We start from the raw sequence: 25,920 nt of genomic DNA on the forward strand, positions 1-25,920 counted from the left end.
GATGGATCATGAATTATTTGATCTTTGAAAGCAAGCAGTGATAGATAGTCGATCCCATTTCCAAGCAAGCATGAGGAGGAGCAGAGGAAGAACAAGATCAACCCTGCATTCAGCATCTGTTTAAGTTTCATGCTTTCCTGTGGAAGATAGACCGTGTGACCCTATTTAAGAAGGCAAGTTCGGAGATGGAGGCCTGTGGTCCATCTCCTGCATTTATGAATTGCACCCTCTGCGGTGCAAAAAAACACTTGCCCTAACGGCTTGAACAGAGAACATAGACTAATCTTTCAACATTGGTCCCTCCATTATCTGTAGCTTGCTTGAGTTTCCCACAAAAACTCGGAGATTCCACATATTGAAGTGACGATTCCATACAAGTAGTGGTTAGACGTGCGGAAAGGGGTGTTTTGAAAAGTATATATAATCCGTTCCTTTCTGGCAGAAAATTCTACGTCCACTAGAGGAATCCTCAAGGAGTGCAGCAATATGGCAAGGGAGTGAGGTTACGAGCATCCAATTATTTACCAAAAGCACAACAAATTAGAATAAATTAACGAAGTGTAAGGAAGGGAGGTATATATCATGGGGCAATGCAACTCGTGTTTAGCGTCTGGGGACTCCTCATTAGGTTACCGAAGCTTCCTCGCCCAATTCGAGATGAGAAGAAAGAAGGCTTTCTTCTCAATCTGATCCCCTTCATTTCTTCGAGAAAGCATACGTGCTTAGCATTTTTGGATCAGTTCAATCTTCCAGGCAGTAAAAGTATGTAGTTAGGATGGCTGAGCCTATCTATAGAGTTGATCCAGTTGGAGAGGAGGAATTTTTTTTTCAACCTATTTAATTTAAATTTTATTAAAAAAAAAAATTTTCAAAAATAAGAGTTGAATCTTTTTATTTATTTATTTATTTATTCTCTATATTATAAACTTAGGTACCCTTATTTATAATTGTCAGATCTACTTTTGCATGATTTGGATCGAATTCTTCTTCTTGTCTACTTTTTCATGATTTGGATCGAATTCTTCTTCTTATCTTCTAGAAGGACGTCTACTATTGAACAAGTTGGATTAGACTTTTCTTTCTAGTTTAAAATGATTAAAATTTTTAAAATAAAATAAATATATAAAATTATAAAAAAATATTAAAATTTTACAAGAAATAGATATCGATTTTTATATCAACTTTATGTTTTATCGCTCCATCTAATTATTCATAGATTAAAAGAAAATCTCTGATCAAAGTCTTTCCTAAAAAAAAATTAGTTTGATTAATCTATTTTCACGCTCAAATGATGGAATTTTAGCCTTAACTCTATTAAGGGTTTGCTCAAAGTTGTAAATCTCAAAAAAATATCAAATTTTTAAAAAAGCGATCATCTCAATTGAGCATTATATTACCAACTTATGACCTCCTGAAATTTGATATATGATTCGCCTTTTCAATGTGATAGATCTTGCTCGTAAATCCTATCCAGCTTTTACTCATAGCGGTCAAAGTGATCCACATCGAGTCCAAGAATCCGTTTAAACAAAAGTTGTCAATGATCCATTTTTCTAACCATTGAATAGAGTCAGGTTTTCGACTTCCCTAGATTCTCTTTGTTAGAGCAAAACCTTTTTTTCAGAAGTTCATTGTAAAATTGGGGTTCAACTATTCAAATGATATTAACTTAAAATAAAATACAATACCTTTTCCAACTAAAGCACATTTACCGCAAGGATGTTTTAATATTTACACACTTCAACCAGTGAATAAATGCTTGGTCATTCTGAATGCTTCAAAAGTGCAACACTACAAGGGATTTTAGATCTTTACATGTATCTCAAGATTTTGACATCACTTCATTTGTTCAATTAAAGAATGCCATTTGAAGAGTGAAACAGAAAAGCACATCGAATCCGCTTAACAAATGACCACAAACAGTGAAAGAGCTTTCTTCTCTTGCTTTGACAACCATGCGTCATAGATTTCAGCCAACAGTAATGTCTCAAAATTGTGCTTTGCGTATATAAGCATACTGTATGAACACTACCAGGATCTTCTCATAAGTTATACAAAAATTCGTGCTCATTTTTCTGACCATTGATTTCTGCAATGAATGGCTTGCAGCTCTCAAACTCGCAGAATCTTGGCCAATAAAGGCAAACTCGTTACTGTCAGACATTTTGTTAGGTTCTCAAGTCTGGAATATAGTGGTCTGAATCAACTGCTAGTAAATTTTTTATATAAACTTTATCTTCTGAATAATTCATTTTAGAGCACTTGTGTGGTAGCCATCTGCATCAATTCAAAAATAGATGCCACTCGCCTAAATTAACAGGGTCTACTTGTGTAATAATCTCTAGATTATTTTGTAATATTTTTTATCAATAACGAGGCAGACTGTCTTTAGTACATATTAGTGGACTCAGTGAAGCAGCACAAGAAAAGGTCATCACATTAAGAAACTTCATCACATCGTGCGCACAAAAATTGGAATATCAGAATTTGAAATAGTTCACAGTATTGCAATGCATGCACGCATAAGAGAAACCAGGCACAGATTAGACATAGAGCACCAGTTACCTGTTGGTTCCCTTACCAAATGTGCAATCAATAAGAAATAGCAACAATCTACACTTGGTTGAAAACCACAGGCAAAGAAATTCAGTACAGAAGAAGGAAGTGATTCCAACAAGGAAAAATCTGAACCACATACATTGATGCATTGAAAGTGCAAAGAAGACCTTATTTATCTTCAATTTTCAATGAAACAATAGATATTAAAATATAACACCTATGGCAGTAATGTACAGTATCCTATCCTGCCTGAACCATTTCTGCTACAAAATCGAAAGGACAGTCAATTTGCCTTCAATGGAAATTCCAGCATGGTTGCACCGTTTTGATCTAACAGTTGTTTTCTCAAGGGGTTCATATCCCACAGACATGCTCTTCTAATTCTATTAGGCTATAACCAGGAATTTTTCTTAACCCTCTTTCTCTAGCTATGCTTCTCAAGTTTGCAGCTTCACTCCACTTGCCAGCCTGAGCGTATACATTTGAAACCAGTGAATACGTGCCTGAGTTCATGGGCTCTAGGTCTAGGAGGTGACTTCCAATAACCTCCCCAAGTTTTGTGTTTCTATGAATTCTGCAACCAGCAAGTAGAGCACACGAGGCACTAACCTTATCTCTTAAAGGAGAGCCCTTCACAAAGTTGTAAGCCTCTTCGAGTTGACCTGCTCGACCCAGTAAATCAACCATGCAACCATAGTGCTCTTCCTGTGGAGTAATGGAATGCTCATAACTGATGGAATTGAAGACACGCCAACCCGCTTCAACAAGCCCAGCATGGCTGCAAGCTGAAAGCACTGAAGTGAATGTTAACTCATCTGGCTTCAGATTTTCCTTCTGCATTTGATTAAACAGCTCAAGCACCTCTTTGCAGTACCCATGCATCCCATATGCTGTGATCATTGTGTTCCATGAGGTCAGTCCTCTTTCTGTCATATTATTGAATACAGCTTCTGAAGTATCTAGCCTTCCACACTTCGCATACGCATTTATTATTGAATTCATGGTAGCGGTATCTTTTTCCAAACAAGTTCTGTAGATGTACCCATGGATTTCCTTCACTGGTTCTAAACACCCAAGCTGGGGAAGTGCTTGAAGCAGGGTTGTAATAGTCACTGTATCAGGCTTCTCTCCTGTTTGTTGCATTAGCTGAAACAGTGCTAGAGCTTCATCTGCATGACCATAATTTACATAGCCCATCATCAATGCCGTCCACGAAACCAAGTCTTTCTTCGCTATTGAGTTGAAAGTTGTCCTTGCAATGTCAATGCGTCCACATTTTGCATACATGTGTAGAATCTGATTAGAAACATCCACATCTGTTTGGAGACAATACCTGACCACAAAACCATGGATCCATTTGCCACTTATTATGTCTGCTAGATTCGCAAATGTTGACAGCATACTCAGCACAGTTGCAGAGTTTGGTCTGACACCTGCTTTAACCATTTCACCAAACAAAATGGTAGCCTCATTGATCATATGATTTTGTAGATAACCAGAAATCATTACATTATATAAGATCACATCTCTCATAATTAGCTGATCAAACAATTCCCTGGCTCTAGTGGTTTTATTACATTTTGAATACATTTCAATAAGAGCAGTAGTCAAAACTATATCAAGAGGAATATCTCTTCTGATTAAGTAACCGTGGATTCTCGTGGCAAAGTGCGTATAATTCAAATCAGAACAAGCCGAAAGCACATTTGCTAAGGTGATTGAATCAGGGGATATGTTCCCTTCTTGTTGCATGAGTGAGAAATTTTTCAGAGCCTCAGAATTCTGCCCATGATGAATGAGTCCAGCAATCAAGGCATTCCATGAAGCAACACTTCTTCTTTCCATTTGCCTCAACACAGAAGCTGCAGCAGTCCTAGCGCCACATCTAGCATACATATCTACAAGACTGGTCTGGAAAACTTCATCTGAATGACCAATTTCTCTCCTTAAGGCATAACAATGAACTGATTGACCTTCTTTGAGTGCTTCAGACTTCCCCGCCGCCTGGAGTAAGCTCACCAGGGTCACCCGGTTAGCATCCAATCCTTCTCTCTGCATATCACTAGCTATTTCAAATGCCTTAAATGACTGAAAATCAGACAATTGTGCATGCCCGGTAATCATTGCTGTATAAGCAATGACATCCTTATCTAAGATTTCTTCAAATGCTTGCCGAGCATCCTCCATACATTGAAAGCTAAAGTACAATCCCACAAGAGAAGAACCAACAAATTTGTCTCCATTTAGGCCAAACTTGAAAGCATCCACATGAATTCCTCTTCCAAATTCTACATTTCCAAACTCAATACAACTCTTCAAACCAAATGTAATAGCTGGACTGTCCATACCAATCCCTTGAGACTTTAAATTTAAATATAAACAAAGAACCTCCTCGAAATAACTAGCTCTAAAATACCCAACGATGGCAGAATTCCAAAGAGAAAGGTTTCTGTTTATGATCTTTCGAAATACCCATTGGGATTCAGGTAAACCACCAAAGCTAGCATACAAATTCAACAGCTTGGACCCCAGATATATGTTATCTCCAAATCCATGAGCTAAAATGCAGGCATGTAGCTTTCCAAGAGATCTGATGTCTGAACATGAACACAAACAAAAAGCAAACCTCTCTGCAGTACAGAGTTCTTGAAATGCCAATTCCTCTTCATGAAATCCAGATGCTTTCCTTGGATGGAATCTACTGGGCACCAAAGGAAGTATTTTTCTTGTTGATAATCGAAAACCAGCGGGGAAAAAGGCCATCCTTTATCCCTTTACCGATTAAAATAGACTTCTTTCATCTAAATTCTGTGCTGAAAAAATTTCCCTCAGACATAACCACGATTTCTCCACAACCATATCAAATTCTAGCTTCACTAACTGGACTCTGGTTTTGTCAACAAGGATTTATGCATAGTTTCTCAGACAAATTTCGGAAGACAAAATAGAAAGAAAGGCATCAAATATCAATTGTTTGCCTCAAAAGGAGAAATTTTTTTATTAAAAGCGAGAAACTGGATGCCTAGAAATTGTAAAAACCCTAATTTTATCCGATTATTGAGACAAGGAAATCCAAGCTTTCCAAAAGATCGAAGAACTCGGAAAATTCGGAGAAACCACGATAAGAGAATCAAAGGGGAGCCTCCATTCCCTTAATTCCCTTGATTCCCTTCCCCTCCCTCGCCTTATCGAAGGCGACGCCGATGGCACGCGGGGGCGATGCTGGGAGCCGGGACGAGAAGCACCGGTGGTGGAGGTCCTCGGCGGTGGCAGGGTACTCGACCTCCGAGCCCTCGTCGAAGTTGAGGGCGTAGCTGAGGGGGTCGTACCTGAAGTCCGACGAATGGTGGCGGCGGTGGTGCTTTGCGGCCGCGTGGGACGAGATGAAGGCGTGGCACTTCCCGCGGAGTTCCGGTAGCTCGTGCACCTTGGAGCGGAGCCACGTGGAGGAGGAGTGGAGCAGAGACGCCTCCGACCGCTCGCCGACGACGCCTGGGGAGTCCGGCGCCACACCGTCGTCACCGGCGGCTCCGAAGCAGGCGGTGAGGCAGATCGAGGAGTGGTGGTGCTTCGACTTCCGACGCGGTGGAGGCGGAGGAGGGTTGGAGAAGCGGTGGTCGTGGTCCATCCTGCCTCTATTAGAATGCTAGAGGAATCAAGAAAAATATAATAAAAATTAAATATTATATTCTATTTCTAATTTACAAAAAAGTATTGTTTGAATATTTTTAAAAAAATAAAATAATGACCTCAACCGACCAGAACAAATTTGTGCTATCCCAAGCAAGGATCAAATGTCCGATTTAGAAACCCTCTTTTTCCTTTCCCTGGGCAACCCTTAATTTTAAGTTTGTTATAGAATTTTATGACGATAAATATGGCAAATTTTATTATTTATTAATTTTATTTTTTTGACCATCCTCCTATATTTGCTCATTATTTGTATCCAAATAGATTTTGAGAAAGATCCACTTGATAATCTATTTTGTAATAGAAGTTCATGTCGCTTGATTGTTTAAAACGATATACATATTATCCTAATATATATTTATACCCTACAAGGAGATTGGTATTGACCAAAAAAAAAAAAGAGATTGGTAGGAATATACAAGCTTGTATATTAGAAGCTTGATTCCCAATATAATGATTGGAAGAATGATAGTCGCTAGAGTAGAATTTTGCATTTTTGTTCTCTTATTTCATCTCTTTTTGTATCCGATCTTTAGTCTCTTTCTTTATATCTTCTTCTATTTTCTCTCTTTGTTGTCTTTATTCATTCTCATCATCTATTTTCATCTTCTCATTTTCAGCATTCGACTCATCTCACCATATTCTTGTCATCTAAAGATCCTTGCTGATATCTTAGTCTCTGCATATTGAGATAAGCCACTTTCCTATTCACTCATGCTTTTTGTAGATCTTTCTTCATGAATTCTTTTTCTGATCAATCTTTTGTTTATCTTACTCAAAATTTTATTTTCTAATTTTTTCTCTATTTTTTTAGATCTCTCTCTCCCCCTATCTATGATGCAGCAAGAAAGAAAAGAGTGATCTGATCAATAAATTATATTTCGAAGATTAACATGCAAGTAAAATATATTGGATAGAAAAATATTTGTTCGGATAGAAATATATTGGATTGAAAAATATTTATTGGGTAAAGAAAATTTTATGGAACAAATTTTATTAATATGTCTAAAGTTTGTCCCATACAATATATTAGACATAATATACGAGATATGATCCTCCAATCCTAATTCGGATATTAAATCTGACATAAAATTATACTAAAATAGGCTTAACAATAAAAAAATATGTCAAATTATTCTATCATAAATATAAATATTTGGTTAAAAATAATATTATCTTAATAGAAAATTTATAAAAAAAATTGATGGAAACATCTGGATCTTGTGAGCGAGCATGCAAGTAAATGAGATAAAATAAATTAAATATTTACCCGTTGAAGCCTTTATCTGTAAATTTGCTAGCTCTTATAGAGCTTGATATAATCCGATTGGTCATAATACTAGTAGCTGCACTTTGTATGCAAGGGCACTTTATGCTGCTCTGATATAAATATATAAAAAAATTAAAAAAATAAATACCATGAAGTTCTTTCAAATCATAATCAAAATCGATCCCAGCATCTTCTGAGAATGATCAACAATAAACAAAGCCATCCAATTCACAGCCCCATCACCTCCAGATAAATATATCTTGCAGTAAACGCAATACTGTCCCGTGCCAGATGCCAACGGCCCTACGAGAGGGATGAGAGCCGGTCCCACTACCCCTTGGGTATTCCTTCATGCGGAGGTCTGACATTTGGGAATCCAGTTGCTAAAAAATTTACTTGCACTTTGTGTGGGGAGACCATGGGAGAATGATGCCAGTATTCCTTTATATATTCCAAATTTATGCATAATTCTTCTTCTCTTTAAAAAAAGAAAATTGAGTTGGGCGAGACCATGGAATCACCTGCCAAGGACCCAAGGTATGTGCCTTTTTCCTCTACGAAACATCACAAACCTTGCCATCTATTGAAGTTGGGCGTACATGACTAGCCAAGGCCAAGCATTGATCCTAAGGCTTCCGATAAACTGCTAATTTACAGTTATACTCCTGTTCTCTACTACAATGACTAACATCGACTATTGTAATTGTCGGATATCTTTCCTTCCTAAAAAAACTCAGATCCAGGGTTTCTTCGGGGCCAATTGAACCGAACCAGAGTCTTCATCTTAATGAGAGATGTAGGGGTCGATATTTCAGATCGGTATGGGATGATTTCGAGCAGCCCGAAACTCTGGGCCAAGAATTTGTAGCTATCCTAATTCAGAAGAGCCGATTAGGAACACAACTACCAAATGAACAAGCCATTCCCAAGCATACCATTTGGCTCATAAGTTGGCTCAATCGAGGCATATTCAGATTAGTAAAAGAGCTGAATTAGAGCTAGATCTGGCTCACCAAAGCTCAACTCAAAGAATAAAGCTGAATTAAAGATTAATAAAGATATCTATCATTATATTAAGGGCATGTTTGATTCAGGCAAGTTGAACTCTGGAATAAAAATGAAAATATATGACTCCCATTCTGATCATTTGGTTGGAGAGAATTCTATTATTATTTTAATTCCAAAGAAGAATAAAAATGCTCCAATCCCTTAAAATTCAATCTCTATTTTTCTCTAGCATTCAAATTCTGTTTCGACTCTGAATTCGGTTATGAACCGGATATATTGGAGGATATACCATTCTAATTCCTATTGCAATCCATTTCAACTCCAATCGCAAACCAAATGCACCCTAATTGTTAATATAAAAAAGTAATTTAGTTTATATAAGCTTATAGATTATATAATGTAGGATTAGTCATTTTTATTTACCCTAACAACTAGGGATTTGCTACATAAAGTATATGGCAGAACTTGGTAAACTGAAAGCTATCTTCGAGAAAGTAGCCTCAGATATGCATCTTTACGCCAGATTTTTCAGAGCATGTCATGAATTTGTGTGGATATGGTTGTGGGTATCCATCGGCAGCAAGAGCTAAACAATGTGAAGTCTTGGAGCTGCCAAAAATAGAAAAACAAGAAAAGAAAAGTTGCAAACAAATATTTAGGATTATGTGCTCAAGGTGAGTGCTCTAATGAAAAATGAAAAAAAAAAAAAAAAAGTTATGGGTGGACTAGTAATAAATATGATTCACCATGTGCTTATGGCCATCTCTATTCACCCTGACCTATACATATACAAATATAGCAAAAATCTAATACTAAAAATTGTCTGTGATGTATGTAAAGATACTATTCATTTAAGGAATTATTCTTCTAATTAAGAATCTTACATAAATTATTAATATAGATTTAGAATTATAAAACGACTATGGAGGGGGAATGACAGGTTTTTTTCCTGATTTTTGAGTTGTTAATTTGGACCGGGCCAATTTCAACCTGAGCTCACTTGTGACTTGTTGGGCTGAGTTGAGTGCAAGCTGTTGGGTTGAGTGCAGGCCATTCTGAGCTTGACCCAGGTGTCCAGCAACCCAGGTTGAGCCCGAGACAAACCATGGCCGAGCCTAACCTGCCCAATTTAAATATATACCCAGAACCTTGCCTTTATAGCTTTTCGTAAACTTAAATTATGTTCTGAGCATAAAATTCACAGCAGTTATATGCTCTAATTCATATGAAAAAATCCAGCATTTATTGCTATGACATGTACAAACTGTTTGACTCAAAGTACTTAATCAAGGCCCAAATTAGGGCCGACATATACAAAACATCCCCAGGTTAAAACAACCAAACACTCAGAAAATTGCTATTCTGATGACCCTCCGTAAGATTATGCTCACAAATGAAGCCCTCCAAGCTCTACTCATGAGGAACAGAAGCATTTCCAGGGGTAAATCTCTGCCTACGACATCGCCTTGTCGTCCTCCCCCACCCCATCATGCTTGTCCCACCAATCTCAAGCTCAGTATTAGTAGGCTGTGTCGGCGGGGGACTGACACGGACCACAGCCAAACTTCTTGGCTGCCTCCTTCCCCTCGTCTGCCCGCTTCGGCCGGTGCTCCGTCTGGCTGAACCAGCCTGCCAAGGCTGGCCTGATGCCCTCATCAGACTACCAAAAATTTGGATATCTTCTGCTACCTCATGCCTAGACAATGATGCAAGGCCCGGTAGAATATCCTTCTGGAAATCCCTCCTTTGCCTTCTTTTTCTTGCCTGGCCCCTCCGAGGTCTCGTAAGAAGCAGTGAAGCAGTGCTTGCTTCCTCATCCTTTGGCTTCTCTTGCTCCCATGATCTGCACATGTACTCATCTTCCTTCATGGCCTCAAGCTTCAATGTCAAGGACTCGAATGAATCCATCCCATCATCATCCGAAGGTTCAGAGCCACCATCTCCTCTTCCTTTTGACACTCCACTCTCTGCACGGATATAACTACCTCTGCAAACCATTGCAAGGAATCATCACATGATGCCGGGGTTGATGAGCAAAATGTGATGCCATTTGAATGACTGGAAACATCTAGCGACATAGAAATGATAATCTCCGCTGCCACTCTAAGAGGTGTATCATGCAAAAATTCTGTTTCCTGTGAACCATCTTTGCTCTCGACGAGCTTCTTGAAATGATTCATCCCCATGATTTTACCCTGCAAACTTACGGTACTTTCTTCCCATGCATCAATTGGTGCTTCCAAGTCAATTTTGCAAGCAATTTTTGCAGACAAACCTGGAATGGAAAGTGATGGCGGAGATTCTGCCTCATCTATAGCAGAGTTCAAATTAATGTTGTTTCTGGTACCCAGACAATGATTTCTAGCACCCTTTCCTTTTTCACTGAACTTTGTGTCATCAGCTGAAGATTGTTTATGACATGAGACAGGTGAGCAGTGAGCACTCTGCTGAATCTTATCAAGAAGAGGAAAATCAGGAATTCTATTGCTATTCAAGTCATCATCAGATGCCTCATGCCTATAAATTTTGTTTTCTTTGATCTGAAAATGTGATAGATAATGATGCGGAATGCACAGAGAAGAACCTCTATCTTTCTCTCCTTTACTTGCAAATTCTGCAGTAACCTTTTCATATCCAGACATCAGCCGAGAATAATCCTTTGTGAAACCTAACTCCATTTGAGGGTCACATACTGCTATATCAGAAGACCCACTGCCGGGTGACTTCGTACTTAGCCAAGGTAACCCCTTTGATGGTCCATCATGCTTCCCTGCTAAATCTTGTTTGGAAGTGAGGTTGTCCAGAATTCCATTCAGGATAGCTCGATTAGAAGTTCCAGATTTATTGTCTTGGCACTGCAAACCATCTAAGCACTTTTGGACTGCATGACTGTCACAGTTCGGATATGCTGAATTATCACCACCCCTGTTGAGGTTTGGTCGATCAAGGGTGATTGATGGGAGGAGCAAATGTGTTGAAGATTTAGAATCCAACTGCAAATCATTATGAAGGCCATTTGGAAATTTACTCCCCAAATGCGAGTGTGACTTCAAAACGCCATTGCATTGCAGTTTGTCAGCAGCGGTACTACAGTTTTGAGCATTAGAATTGTTGCTCCGTGCATTCGTCAATACGGAGCCATTGAAGCATGGGAGTGCTTGAACCGCAATTGGAATGTGGCTTATACTATGGGCTGGCTTTCTCCAAGATGAAACTGGTGGAGATGTAGCACTAGAACAGGCTGATCGAGAAACAACTGAGAGTGGACTGTTCATTTGAGAATATGTCACCACTGAATGGTTTGAGCGAACAAGATGAAGATTTCTTCCAACAATTTCAGTAGGTTGTGTTGTTTTCTCCCTTAAATATGTATCTAGTTTATTCTGATCAGGTAAATGACTTTCATTGGCTTTCTCAAGCTTCAATTGAATCGACTCAGATGACATTGGGTATTTCTCAATGCATGAACCAGAACTGAAAGAATTCACATTGCTTCTACTTTTGCCTGTCAAAAGAAACAGCCACAAAAGAGAGTCAACTCTCACAGTACCACTAACCAGAACTAAAGACTTAACCGAAGACTGAAAAAGAGTTCAAATTTATAATATGCAGAAGAACATAATAGTAATGAAAGAGGGAAAAATGCACATAATCCTAAGCTTGAGATAATCGACTCATGAAGTCCTCACAGCAGCTTGGTAAGGGTAACTTTAAGTAAATTGAAGGTACTGGAATAAACACACATCCATTCTAGATGAGACAATCATTCTATAACTCAGAGTATTCTAAAGCAATGAAAACAGATATGCTACACATACAGAACAAAAGCAATCGGGTCATCAGCTGATCATTTCTTTTCTCTTCTTGATCCTTTTTTGCAACTTTTTGACTAAATTGCTAACATATAAAATTCATAAATGACTCAATGCCATAAAGTCAGTGACTTGGCAGCATGACATAAAGAACCATTGTTTTTCAATATACATCCCAGATCCTTCAGCAAAAGCATTCACCACCACTACATGAACTATGAAGAAAAAATATACTCTTCACCAAAACCTTTAAGGATCACTGCATTAAGCAACTAATAAGCTTATTGATTCTTCAGTAAATCTGAAGATCCCAAAAGCAACATCCTTCAAATTCTGAAAGCATTTTAGGACCTTATAAAGCCAATACAAGTTTTTAATCCAACTCAAACCATCCTTCTGTTATCTCTTAAATTGGTAAATTTTTAGATCTGTGGAGCACTCCTGGGAAGAAATTATCTTGATTATGTCATCAATTATAATATGAACTATAGGTCATTGCTGATCAAGGCAAGGCCAGTTGAAGCAAGAAAAGGTGAATAACAAATCAAATTAAAACTCAGCAATACTCACTCAAGCTTCAAAATTTATATACTCGCACAACAAGAAATAGGAGCATCATCAGATTAATTGTACTAGAACCTATTGAGAAAAGTTTGTCTTTGACCAGGATAATTTTAATATCAAGAACCTATTTAGTTGTTCTTGCTTTCTCCTGTCAAGGTGGTGTACAAGACACTGAAAACACTTGAAGCATATTGGGTAGAAAAGGCAGTCCAAAACAGACATTCTTGTCTTCAATGAGTACTATGTTGTTGTTGTCTAGTGCAATGGGTGGCTAAGTGCCTCCGCAAGATAAGCATATTTTAGTAATAACACAAACGCGGAAACAATTTTAAAAACATGATCAATTAGTTGAAGGAGATCATTCTTAATCAAGAAAAGATATTGCAAGTTTGAGGCAACAGCTTTGTTCATGCACATCAATGTGATTATGAGTTAACAAATCAACAAGCAGCTAAGTTTCATGGGTGCAATTGACTAATGGTGATTACTTATCTTTTGCAACTTAATCCTCCTCCACTCCCTATGATCAACAATTTTGCATTTGGTAGTGCTTTTGAACAAGGTTCGCCATCTAGGTACCAAATCCCATACCAGAACCATCCTATTACTGTGTTCATATGCTCGGATACAGGGACCAATTCAGCATACTGACACTCGGTACGCCCCTCGTACTACATACAGGTTCGATACTAATATGGTATGATCGGTACACACCAATACCAACTGGTATGGCAAAGTATGCTTTTGAAGATGGGGATCATCACATACAAGCTCAAGAGGACAAAATCATTATTAATGCCTTGGGGCCAGGAAAAAAAAAGGGAAAATTTGTACTCTAGAGATAATGCATAAATGCATGGCATCAAAACAAATGACATAAATATATGCTAGTGTAGACATTGTTCAATATCAGTTCAATGTGAAAAATACTACTAAAGCACATGATAATGATATGTAAGTATGGCTAAAGATGGCATAAAAGTCTTACCAACATGATTATGTAAGGCTTGCCATTCTTGTCTAATTTCCCGCTTATCTGCATGAAGAAAGTTTGAGCAACTTCCCTCATTTCTATATCCATCCATGAAAATATCCCGCGGAACAAAAGTTGCAGTCGATTTCATTGGTAACTGATGCCCTTCTTTATATTGGGTTCTCAAACAATTAGAAACTGAACCTGCAGCTTCCTCGCCATCTGATTCTTTGATGGGTTCATTCAAATCAGCCAAACTGCAAATAGAAAGACAACCTCGTGGATGCGAATCTAACTTCCAGCTACCTTCCCTGCAATTACCATCATCACTAGTGCCAAGAGTTAGCTTCACATTCTTCTCAGGCTCAATACCATGAATTTTGTTAAGAGGATCAGCAGCCCTAACACATGAATCAGCAACATTTTCCTTCTCTGTACTTTCAGCATCTTCACTGTCAATATACGCATCAGCAGGGAGATGAAGGTCAAACATTATTTTTGGCCTCTTGAGTTTACGGTCCACTGGTCTGTCATCAAGAGATCCTCCATTTTCAGGTGAAATTGGAGTGTACTGCATATTATTTTCCTTCAGAAAACCCATATGGGGCTTCTTGTCATCGGCATCTGGCGCAGAAGCCCTACTATAACTCATGTGCACTAAAGGTTGATGAGGCATCTGCCACACCTTCCCATGAACTTCATGTGGCATTTGAGATGAAAACATATTTGAGTGGGATGCCCCTGTTGGTGCAGAATATCTGTACGACTGTTTTCTCTTAAGCTCATCCATCAAGTACTTTTGTACTTTATAAAGACGGTGAAGTTCATAAACCTGATTAGAACATAGAATTACAATCATGAAAAGAGTCCAGAATATTAGCTAGACAAATGGAAGATGTTGATTTTTCAGCCTTAGAATACTTGGAACACATAAGCAAGTGCATCATTGTAATGTAAAACAAGATTTTCTGATTAAAAATTTTCTGAACGAAAACAATCAGCCACATCAAATTCAATAATGTTCCAGATCACTACGCATCCACTGCACATATAAAAGTTAGTAATGAAAAACTTAAGAAAAGAAATGCTCCATGGCCAGGTTAGTGCCATATTATTTTTATAATAAAAAATATGAATAGAATATGAAACTTACCTGCTTCCTAAACACTGCTTCATGTTCAAGCATTGTTCTCTTCAACATTTCTTTATCATATTCTGAATGTTCATTCACTGGGCTCACCTTGAAACCATTGTACAGCGGCCCACTAAATGTTTTATCTTCATGATAACGAGACCAACTACTGTCTGAGTCCTTGTTTAAATTTGTCATTGGGTAGTATCCCGGAATGTAGCTTTTACACTGCACTTTTGTTCCCATTCCTGCAAATTCCAGAGTAAAAGCAGAACATGAAATTATTGACATAAGTCAGAAGAAAGACTGCTAATTACTAAAGAAGATTCTTTAGTTCCAACAACCACAACCCACTTATGATTTATTAGTTGCAATTACAAAGACTGAGCCACCAGAAATATTACCATATGATAGCACTTCAACAAAGCAATTTAGTTTTGCTCATAGATAAGAAAGCAAGCTGCTCGAGATAAAAGAGTAGGAAGTGCCCATTCATTAGGAGGATTTCAGGAGGTTAGATATGGGAGAAGTTGAAAGCTATGATGGTAATGACATTGATAAAATATTCTTTTCACTTTATTCATCATCCTCAGTAGGAATCATATGGAACAGAATAGGCAATTGGGAAGAAGCCGCAGGATTACAGACATTTTCTTGCAGTCAAATCCAAGGTTAAGTTATAGAAACATACCTTAGAAAATTAGTAATTTTGAACAGTTTTGAAGATATATAGCGATCTTGAATCTTATGTTTACTTCAGTTATTTTACTTGGTTGAGGTCCAAGAATGGAAATGTATTGGCATCTGTCACAGAAGAGATTCTGCATATTCATCTGTATTCTGGTGCTCTATAAACCAAATCCTAACAAATCTGACACGACACATTTTATGAAACCAACTAGATCCTTAAATACATGAGGGATGTGGCATCTATGCATAAATGTCAATGAAGTCCACCTTACATGCTATCTGAATCACTTCATTTTTTCAATAGGTTACATGTGGCATGGCTAGTGCAGTTTACACAAAAGGTCGTGCTGCAGTTCATGCCACATAAAAATAGAAATCATCTGCACACGCATGTAGATCTTTGAACCCCTCAAAACATAAACATTATGACCCTGTTTGGATTCTCCGACACACGCACACACACGCACGCAAGCACACACAGAGAGAGAGAGAGAGAGAGAGAGAGAGAGAGAGTTTTAGCAAAATAGGAAATTTAAGTCATATGAATGAGGATAATTTAAGTTGCCATTTGAGAAACTTCTATCCCATACTTTTGGTCTTGCACAATCTGCAGACTTCCCCAACGGACATAATGCTTCTCTTGCAATACCTCGGGCTGGAAGATCTTCCAGCATCCAAACAACCCCTAAATTTATACTAAATTCGGAATGTAGCTATGGAACAAAGAAGGGCTTGAAGTAAGATTTGTATTGAATATATACTGATAAGCCAATATCATTTATATGATATAATTCTTTTATGAGTTCATGTGTCCTTTTAGGCAAAGTCACATCATTATAATCATCAATAAAGCTGTAAATTAATTAATTTTACTTTATTAAAACAAGCTCTTCAATGGATACACACACACACACATTATAGAGCCACATATAGTTGTGTGAACAAATCCTACTTCAGAAAATTTTTGAGTTTGAGACTCAGTTCTAGTATCTTACACCAACATTGACATGAACAATGTGTCTCTACCTAGTATTAAAGTATCAAAGTTTATTTATCTTTGCTAAAAATAGAGTATATAGATTAAGTGAAAACCTCTATGAAGAGCAATTTATAGCAAAAGGAAAATAAGTTTTCAAACATAGCTTAACCACTATTATTAAGGAAGCATATTACATTAAGCAACATAATATATTTTATAACCATCAACTACAAAAAAAAAAAAAAAACGAAATGGAAGTACCAGTTATGGTGACACTTGAAATGCAAGTGTCCAGCAAAACAGCTTGCAAATAAGGGTATAACTGGTTAGGCCTGAACCTAGCATATCATTTGTTTCCTTGGTCCAAGGCTCAGATGAAAATAGTAAAATTAAGGCTTAAGAAACCACAATCCTGGCTATTTGACACTTCTATTTCCAGAAGACATGACATTGGTATTTCCATTAAAAAAAGAGAATATAATATATATAAATGCAGATGTATTGGATGAAGTGAAAAGTTAATAAATAAAAGAAACATCAACTGTGTATAAAGCAACAGAAAGCTGAACAACTAAACTATATATATCGAATAGATGCTGATCAGTAAATGTTACATCACAACATGGACATCTTATTTTATTGTATGCATATCATCCACAACTTGGTTATCCCTGGTTTTTTCTTCTTTTTCTTTGAAAATCGTAGGTTGTTTTAAGTATTGTTAATTAATATTTGAGCATTTAACATTGCTTGAAACAAAAAAAAAAAAAAAAAGTTATAGAACAGTGTGACTTTAACTAATGAAATGCTACAAATTAGAGCAACATTTTACTAAACTAGAATCCCATGAATAATTTAGCATTTACTTGTTAGTGTTTAGGTGCCAACAAATAACTCCATAATAGCAACAGTAGTGTCAGTACTTCAACTTTAGATGGCCACAATTGTCTATTTCTCAGGTGCTCGTAATGGTGTGCTTGATTGCATGACTGACCTAGTTTGAACTTCTATTTTTTGAAGATTATAGTTCCAGTACATTATGAAATACTTGGCTTGTCCAACAGTAAAAACTATCACAGCTCGTTGGAGAGATGCAATTGATGCAAGGCAAAAGAGCAAAAAGGCAAAAACGAAAAGACAGTCCAACAAGATCGAAGAAAACACTACAGAAGTCTCACATGAAGACTCTGAAAAGCTTATAAAATCAGCTCAGAATATGAATTACAAAAAAATTACATTACTTTAAGCTGCAATAACACATTAATACTGATAGTCAGACAAAAGCTGATAGTTATAAATTTGTTGGAATTTCTTTTACTGGTTGGTTACAACCTTTGTAACTACGAATCTGGGTCTGGGATAGTCTTACCTTTCTTATAAGTTAATAAATATGAGCTTGTTTTTACTATATTACTGTTTCAAGAAGTAATAGAGAAGTATCCTTGTAACTTTATAATTATAGATTATATACTTGATTGATTTTTCCCAAAATCCTGTAATCTTCTTATCCTTCTTTTTCTCTTCTTAATTCACCATTAGAAAAACCTTTATCAAGTCATACCATTACAAACACTCCTCCATGAAGTACAGTGTTGGTTATTATCAAATCACAGGACACTTCAAAAAGTTGAGAACTCTAACAATCATAATGGCATTCCAAATCATAGTTCCAGCAAAAGACATGAAAGCCATACACATGACAATCACAGGAAACATTTAACAATACAGATCAAAAGTTGGAAGATCATTATAATGAAGACAACCATAAGTTACAATAGATATCTGAACAAGCTAAAAACATTTGTTCTTTTGGTGATTACAAAAGGTGTCTATCTCCTATGGTGACCAGCCTCATGTTCTTTTGTTGCATGACATGTTTGAAACCCTTTATAGCACTATGCTTCAAGTTATGACCTTAATCAATTCTTGACTTTCTCTCTCTTGATACATACTAAAAAATGTCAGTGACTTATGCATAAAAAAACATTGCCTTCCTATGATTTCCAATGAATGGAGGTGGTTGAGGTGGAAGGGCCTTAGATTATAACTGAAATCCTCAGATGATAACTGGCATGAATTGACAACAAAAGACACTTCCATAAACTAGTAAAATAAACTTGACTCAGAACAGGAGATGAATGTAAGACAAATCAACCAAGAGACCCAAGAGTAGACCAGACAAATCTGTTTGATTAAAAAAGGAAAAGCCCACACAAGTTAGAAACCTTAGTACAGGTAAGGCTCCAATTCTGCTGGCACGAAATCAATGACAGGTATTTTAAATTGGATACCATGACCAATGGTGCGAGCTAAAACTTTTTCCTGATGCACAAAATAAGAATTGATCATCTGACTTCCTGAGGCCATATACATATGTTTTTCCATCTTTCATTGGTGCCCATGCTTGTAACATCAGATTATCAAATGCAAGACATTTGAGTAAAAGGAAATTTGAGATTAGAAACATAAGAACAGGAGTCTAATTAGAAAATCGAAGCACTTTAAGATAGGACCTAATGAAAAGCGGGTTCTTCATCTTGCAGATGCCCTGTACTATCAGATGCAAATCAAAACAAATTTCATGATGATAATGATAACTCCACAACCACCCAGCATATTCTTTTTTTGTAAATCCTAAGCAAGTAGGATTTCCATAAAATTTATAGATTTTCAAGCATCATTTTTTCTAAAATTTCATGCATTTTAATGGCCCAAATACAAACTACTACTAAAAAGAAATGCAGATTTCATGTGTCAACCAATTTCACTAGACAAGTCAAAGCATAGATTTTTGCCAGCTCAAACTTATCCAACACCCAGTGCCTATGTCTAAGTTCAACACCAATATACATCAAATACAATAGGTGATGGAAGTAGATTGCTTTACCAAGCTCTGCATCATATGCAAGTCTAGTGGCATTGTCAACTTCGAAGCAATATCGTCATCATGGTGATATCACATGATCAATGTCACAAAGAAAACATTCATGAGGCCTAAATTTCATAAAGAGATGGAATAGCATGCTATAGGTTCCATGAAGTTAAACATCTCATGATGGCAAGAAAGTTACTAGAAAGGTATATACGATCAACATGAATAAAAGAGCTTTAAAAAAATTAAGATAAAATTTCCCCAATGTCACTTGAAAGAACATCAGAAAGCATGGCGGACAACATATACAATGTGGTGAAGAAAGAACTGTTACCAGCTCAAAAAAGAAATGAACACTTACATTAACAACCAAATCGTGTATGCATGACTGTAGGATATCATTTATCAAACTTGTAAGAAAATCAGAAGAGACCAACTCACATGCATCAAATTATGAAGCGTTGCAAGTCACCCAGATGAGATACTCTTTCATTACAAGCTACATAGAGCAGCAATGCACTGGTCAGATTTTGGCGGGGATTAAATCTTGATGTATCCTGAGTATATGACAACGGGATTGACAGTGTAAAATCTACAGCACAAATATCCAAAGAAAATGCGAGAATCCCGAAACGACTTCACATGATAGAGAATTCGCACATAAATGAGATGAATTACAAACTCCACAAGCTTGCATTCTTTCTACATAATACGATCCCAAAAATAGAATAAATACAATCACAGAGCAAAATCAAATATCAAATCTAAAAGGAAATGTCGCACAAATCTCGATTCCAGCTATGATTGAAGTACTCCTAAATGGCAAATAGACAAGCAGAATCCCAAACAAAATCTCCAGAGTAAATGAAAGACAAATCTCTAAATCTCAAGCTAAAAGAACAATAATAAAATGCAAATCCTTAATTTATCGAGCATGAATCCACATCCCCCTAAAACCCAGTCATTTGTATCAAAACCACAAGATCATAGAAAGGAAACATCACAAATCACTTATGATGTCGACAAATAGAAATGAAAGATATAAACTTCAACATTCCCCAAACTTAGAAACTTCAACACATAACCAAAACACAACACAAAACCAACAGACAAAATCGCGCCTTTCCACAAAAATCAAAGAGAAACAGTCATACTCAACAATCAAATCAAGCAAAGAAAATAAAATAAACCCTCTGTAACCCAAATTAACAAGCCATTAAGACGCAGAAAATAAGAGAAGAAAAAGCACGGAGAGACGCAAATTACCTCGATCCACAGATACTCTCGACCATGCCTCTTTTAAAAATTCTTCAGAGGATTCCACTCTGCATCAAAGATGGGAACTTGGAAGGACCCTGAAGCCCAGAGTCCCCTCCTTTATGAAAATTCTCAAGCGCCGTCACAAGAAGCAGCCAAAACCAATAAAAGTGGAAGTGATTGTAGCAAAGAAAGAGAAAGAGAGAGAAAAGGAGAAGGGGGGAGAGAGAGAGAGAGAGAGAGATGGAATAAAGAATAGAGAAAGAGAACAAGAGGACTAAGAGGCAGTAATGGAGGTGGCGGAGGAGTCCCTCGGGGGCCATTGGTGGGAGAAAAGGCTACAGATCGTCATCAGATTGAGAGATTTCGATCCGCTGGGCCAGAGAGAGAGAGAGAGAGGAGGGAGAGAGAGATGGGGAGAAGAGGAAGAGAAGACGGAGATCACAGATAAGAAAATCTCCGCAAGAACAAACGACCTTCCAAGAACAGTGACAGGAAACTTGTCAACATCTGGTCTTTTTATGTTCTCTCTCTTCTCTCTTTCTATTTCCTCTCTTTCTCTCTCTCTCTCTCTCTTCTTAATTTCATTTTGATTTTTCTACCCTCCTGCAATATATTCCTTTATCGGAAGTTGTGAGAGTTAAGACAATGGGATTTTCTCCTTTTTATTTTCTGAAAATAAATTTTGTCTCTCTTATTTTTCTTTGATTTTTTTTTTCTGTCTTCAACTATTTCATTTATTCTTATGGAAATAAATTGTTGGATTTCTTTTTTAGTTTTTAATAAAAATATTTGGACATTGAGATTCTCTAGCTACTGTCAACCCAACTTTCTTGCTTTTGGGTACAGAAAAAGAGATAAAAAAATAAAAGAAAAAAAAAAAGGGCAACTGATGTCCCTCCTGCAATGAAAGGACAGTAACAGACTCCCCAAATCTACAAGACCAGCAGGTTTATTTTGTATTTTATTGTATTTTCATGAATAATGAGTTCTATTTTGTAATATTTATATATGAAAAATGGTGGGGTGCGTGGGGTTGGGACAGATTAGAATAGTAGGCTGGTGTGGGGTCCACTGAGGGGGATAGGATGGATTTTAAGATGCCACTGCATTTGGGGCATTATTACCAGATTAGAAATGCTATCAGACCCATGTGCCATGCCATCAGAGACCATAGATTTATCACCAAGATTTGGAGAAATATTTGACCAAGCTTGAAATGAAGTACTTGTTGTGGGGTTAAAGGGAGTTCCCTAATTATTGGTTTCAGTTGGTGAGAAAGGTTAAGTATTTTTAAGAAGGGAGATTGCTTAATCAAAGAGTTAAAAAAATTATTTAGTTGGCTCTCTATGGATAATGACACATCGTGTCATGTACCGGTAAAATCCTATGCTTTCGGTATGCTCGAACTATCTAGTTATTTTTCTTAAAGAACATGTATGGGTTAAAAAAAAAATTTGAGTTAATCAAGTTAGCTTAGACAATAAGGCTTGAAGTGGCTCCATGGCTGCTCCATGGTCACAAGAACCCATGAGGCCTTGAAGCCAATAGGGTTTAGGGAATTTATGGTTCAGTTTTGGGATGGATGGATGATGGCATTTTCATTGTATATACTTTGTGAATGGGTATAATGAGCATGTAAGGGAGGGTTGTTGGCTAGAATTTAAAGTAAGAAGGTGAAAGAACTTTGGTAGATTTGGCTCCATAGGAAGCATAAAAGCAAAGAAGATTCACTGTGCATTAATGAATGGGCCAGCAATTTTAAAAGTGCCATTTATAATTCCTTTGTGCTCCAATAGGGCCTATAAGATCATGGGGTGTGTCTCTAACACTCTTGCAACCAGACTTTGACTAGGCACCCCTTGTACTGTTTCAAGCAACAAGAAAATTCCAGGTTCAAAAGATTCATGTGCAATTGTGGGGGAGAATAAAATACTAGCAAAAAGTGTTCAGAAACGTGTAGATGTATGAAAGCAGAAGACTTTGGTATGATATTGCAATAGAGAATGGCAAAATTAGAGTTTTTTTGCAATTGGAAATTAGTTTGGTGGGAGGGTGTATATATTAGAGTAGGAGAGTTGAGAAAAAAATCTAACTCTTACATCTTGTTAGAAGTACTTTATATCATAATCCCGGAGAAATTTGTCGAATATGTGTTATTTTATCTCAAGATTGATCAAATAAATCTTCCCAAGAAATTGTATATCAACTTTGTATTATGTAAGGGCAATTTGGTGATTAAATGCCTTCATGTAAGATCTAGACATCTTGCCTTTTGTCATTACTTATTTGAATTATTATCCATGCATCACACATGCCCTAACTTCTGGTTATTGATGCAAAATTCATTTCCAAACTCCCTCAAAAATGGCCATCACATTCAATCGAGGCAATCTTGATACTTCTTATGCTATTTAGAAACTTGTTTCTCCTTTACCCACATTCGCACTTTTACGCTACATGTAACACAAGTAATAGTAGACTATTATTCATAAGCTTTTTCCTACCTATTTGAACTTGACTTGTTAATTATCTTATAAACCTTTTTCTTAAAATGGTAAATTCTCTATAATTGATAATATTATAAACTAATGCAACATGCTTTAATTGTTCAGATTGTTGTTTTATAGTGTTTTAATAGATAGCCCCATCCAATAAATAAGACTATAGCCAAGTAGTTGCATTCCTTTCTTCTTCTTTTTTTAATAATATAAGATTTTATGTTTGAATCATAGGAAATATTTCAAATAAATAATTGTTTTAATTTTTCTAGGAAATGATCGATGGCGGTCAATCTTTTATTCAAGTTTTTTTTTTAAAAAAAAGGATAACCCAAGCCCTATTCCTATTTTGTGTCCAAGCTACATCTACTTGCATCATAATGAGAGCCAAAATAATCTCAATCCATATAAGATACTATGTAATGGGAAGTTTGATGCTTGATATATAAGCAGTCGTTCTCCTATCCACAAGCACACTAAAGCCACATGGTACCTTGAAAATTTTGAAAGATCTTTTGTCCCCATTGAAGGATAATAGATCTACTCTCATCAACTTTACATGCTACACAAACTAACAACCTCTCATGTAATTAAATTCTGCATTTGTTATTGAAATTGAAGATACATATAACTACATTCGATGCTTTACATAATTACAGTTACATTATACATGTCATTTGGCTAGTACAACTCACTTTTTCAAAACACACAGTTGAATTCATTTGATGCATATAAATACATACATCGATATGATTAATTTCATTATTGATTCCCTAATTCATTTCATGTGTTCGATTCTATAAGATGCATTACCTTGGGAATCAAACTAGCTAGTTTGCTAGCTTAAGGTAGTAAATTTTGTCTTATTAATACACTACCCTTGGCGTGGTATGATTCATTTAATAGTTTGACATCATCTTTTATAAATTGATATAAATTATATAATCAACCTTTCTCTCTCTCTACATAGGTTAAGGATTTGTATTGATGATTTTGATGCATACCTACTTCTAAAATTTGTTGAGTTGGATCGTTAATCACCATATACCCTATATAGCATAGATTATGTAAGTATTCATCGAAATGGTACTTATCGCATGGTGCTTACCTTTGATTTTCGAAGATAAATATACATTGAGATCCTAACAATAGCTTATATAGCTTCATCTAAGTTTTCAAAAAATATACATTTTATCAACAATATAATCACACCAAAGTATGAATAAAATAGTGTCAGAAATTTTTTTCCAATTTTAGCTTTAACAAATACACTCATTTTTATTTTTATTATATAATTGTAATTCTATAAAACATTCCATACTAGTTCACCATTTTTTGACAAAAATGATGGCTAAAAATTAATTTAACAGAATGACTAGTTTAACAATTCATTTGTCCATGTTGGTCATGATGTACGTGATAGAGTTGAATATTTGGCATCTAGGATTCTACACCTACATCCCTATCAATTAACAAAATCATGAAAAAAAATTTAATGGCAAAGAGCGTATAGATTTTTAATTTTTTCAATCTTTTACTTAGTTAAAAACTTAATTTATTAGTTTTCCATGAGATTATCATACATTTATCCTTTTGCAACTAAATTATAATAATTAATATTTGAATAAGATTACATTTCAAGCAACCTTAACAATAGCACAATAAATCTAACGGTATTTTGAATTTCACAATCAAAAGTCAAAGAAATAGCTATTACATATTGAGCAACTGGATGATAAAAGATGCTTGGGATGCAAGCATGCAATTACTTGTGCATGTTGATTAATATCCAACAAAATTTTTTAAGCTTTGGATACTCATTTCTAGTACCAAAATAGTTCCAAATGTTGTCTATGCTGTTGAACCTTCTCATTCTACCTAAATTCATTTATCCACTCTTTGACTAATCAAAGTCACAAACACTTATCTTGGTTGCTGTGTTAAAATGAGACCGTAACATTCTTACCAAAAAAATAACCATAACAAGATGACTTTGGTCTCCCATATTTCAAAAAAAGAAAAAAAAATAAAAATACCATTCCTCCATCCCCCTTCAATCTTCTAATTTTTAAACCACCAAGTCCACCTCACTCATATAATCAAATCAAAGATTAGGACTCCAATCACAAGCACGAGTCAAACCTTCATCAATTTTTCTTACCCTAGGGGTATCTTCGTAATAGGCCTTGCCGATGGGCCAATCCCGTAATTTCGTCAAACAACAAGTGCAATCTTCCACGTCCGTACGACCAGACGCCGAAGCCATAGCGGCGAAAATTCTTCCCCTACCCTTTCCTCATCCCGAGGTCGATCTGCACCCATAAATCCTGGGCTGTCCAAACATTTCCCTCTTCCCAAATAGCCCTCAGTCCTTCTTCGAAATTACGGCTCCCGGCATGACGAGAATGCCCCTATCCTTTTGTCCACTTGTGAACATTCCTACGCTCCCAGGATCCATCCAGTCCTCATTATTCTCGCCCCATGGCTATTGGATCACGTGATACGTACCCTCCCATAAAAAGAAACCTTTTTTTCTATGGCAATTTGCGGTCACAAGCCCAAAGTTCGAAACCTTGAATAGCGACGTTTCCCTTTTGTGGCTGATCCTGTCCA

At 36.5% G+C, this 25,920-nt stretch overlaps 3 protein-coding genes across 3 annotated transcripts; all 3 read right to left on the reverse strand.

Annotated features, from left to right (window-relative positions):
- Positions 1-2,603: 2,603 nt before the first annotated feature.
- On the reverse strand, positions 2,604-5,360 carry LOC105056034 (pentatricopeptide repeat-containing protein At4g21300-like). The gene has a single exon (XM_010938096.4). The coding sequence runs from the start codon at positions 5,320-5,322 to the stop codon at positions 2,914-2,916; it is 2,409 nt and encodes an 802-aa protein (XP_010936398.3). The 5' UTR covers positions 5,323-5,360; the 3' UTR covers positions 2,604-2,913.
- Positions 5,361-5,504: 144 nt separating this feature from the next.
- Positions 5,505-6,207, reverse strand: LOC105056021 (uncharacterized). Its single transcript, XM_010938084.4, has one exon. The coding sequence runs from the start codon at positions 6,185-6,187 to the stop codon at positions 5,690-5,692; it is 498 nt and encodes a 165-aa protein (XP_010936386.2). The 5' UTR covers positions 6,188-6,207; the 3' UTR covers positions 5,505-5,689.
- A 3,546-nt stretch (positions 6,208-9,753) lies between these two features.
- LOC105056020 (uncharacterized) lies at positions 9,754-21,308 on the reverse strand. Its single transcript, XM_010938083.4, is given in 5 exon segments — positions 9,754-10,500; positions 10,503-12,032; positions 13,892-14,708; positions 15,030-15,256; positions 20,816-21,308. Coding segments are annotated over 4 exon segments (3,135 nt in total). The 5' UTR covers positions 15,255-15,256; positions 20,816-21,308; the 3' UTR covers positions 9,754-9,937.
- Positions 21,309-25,920: the final 4,612 nt, after the last annotated feature.

This window comes from Elaeis guineensis, chromosome 13 (assembly GCF_000442705.2).
Source record: "Elaeis guineensis isolate ETL-2024a chromosome 13, EG11, whole genome shotgun sequence".
Classification (NCBI taxonomy): domain Eukaryota; kingdom Viridiplantae; phylum Streptophyta; class Magnoliopsida; order Arecales; family Arecaceae; genus Elaeis; species Elaeis guineensis.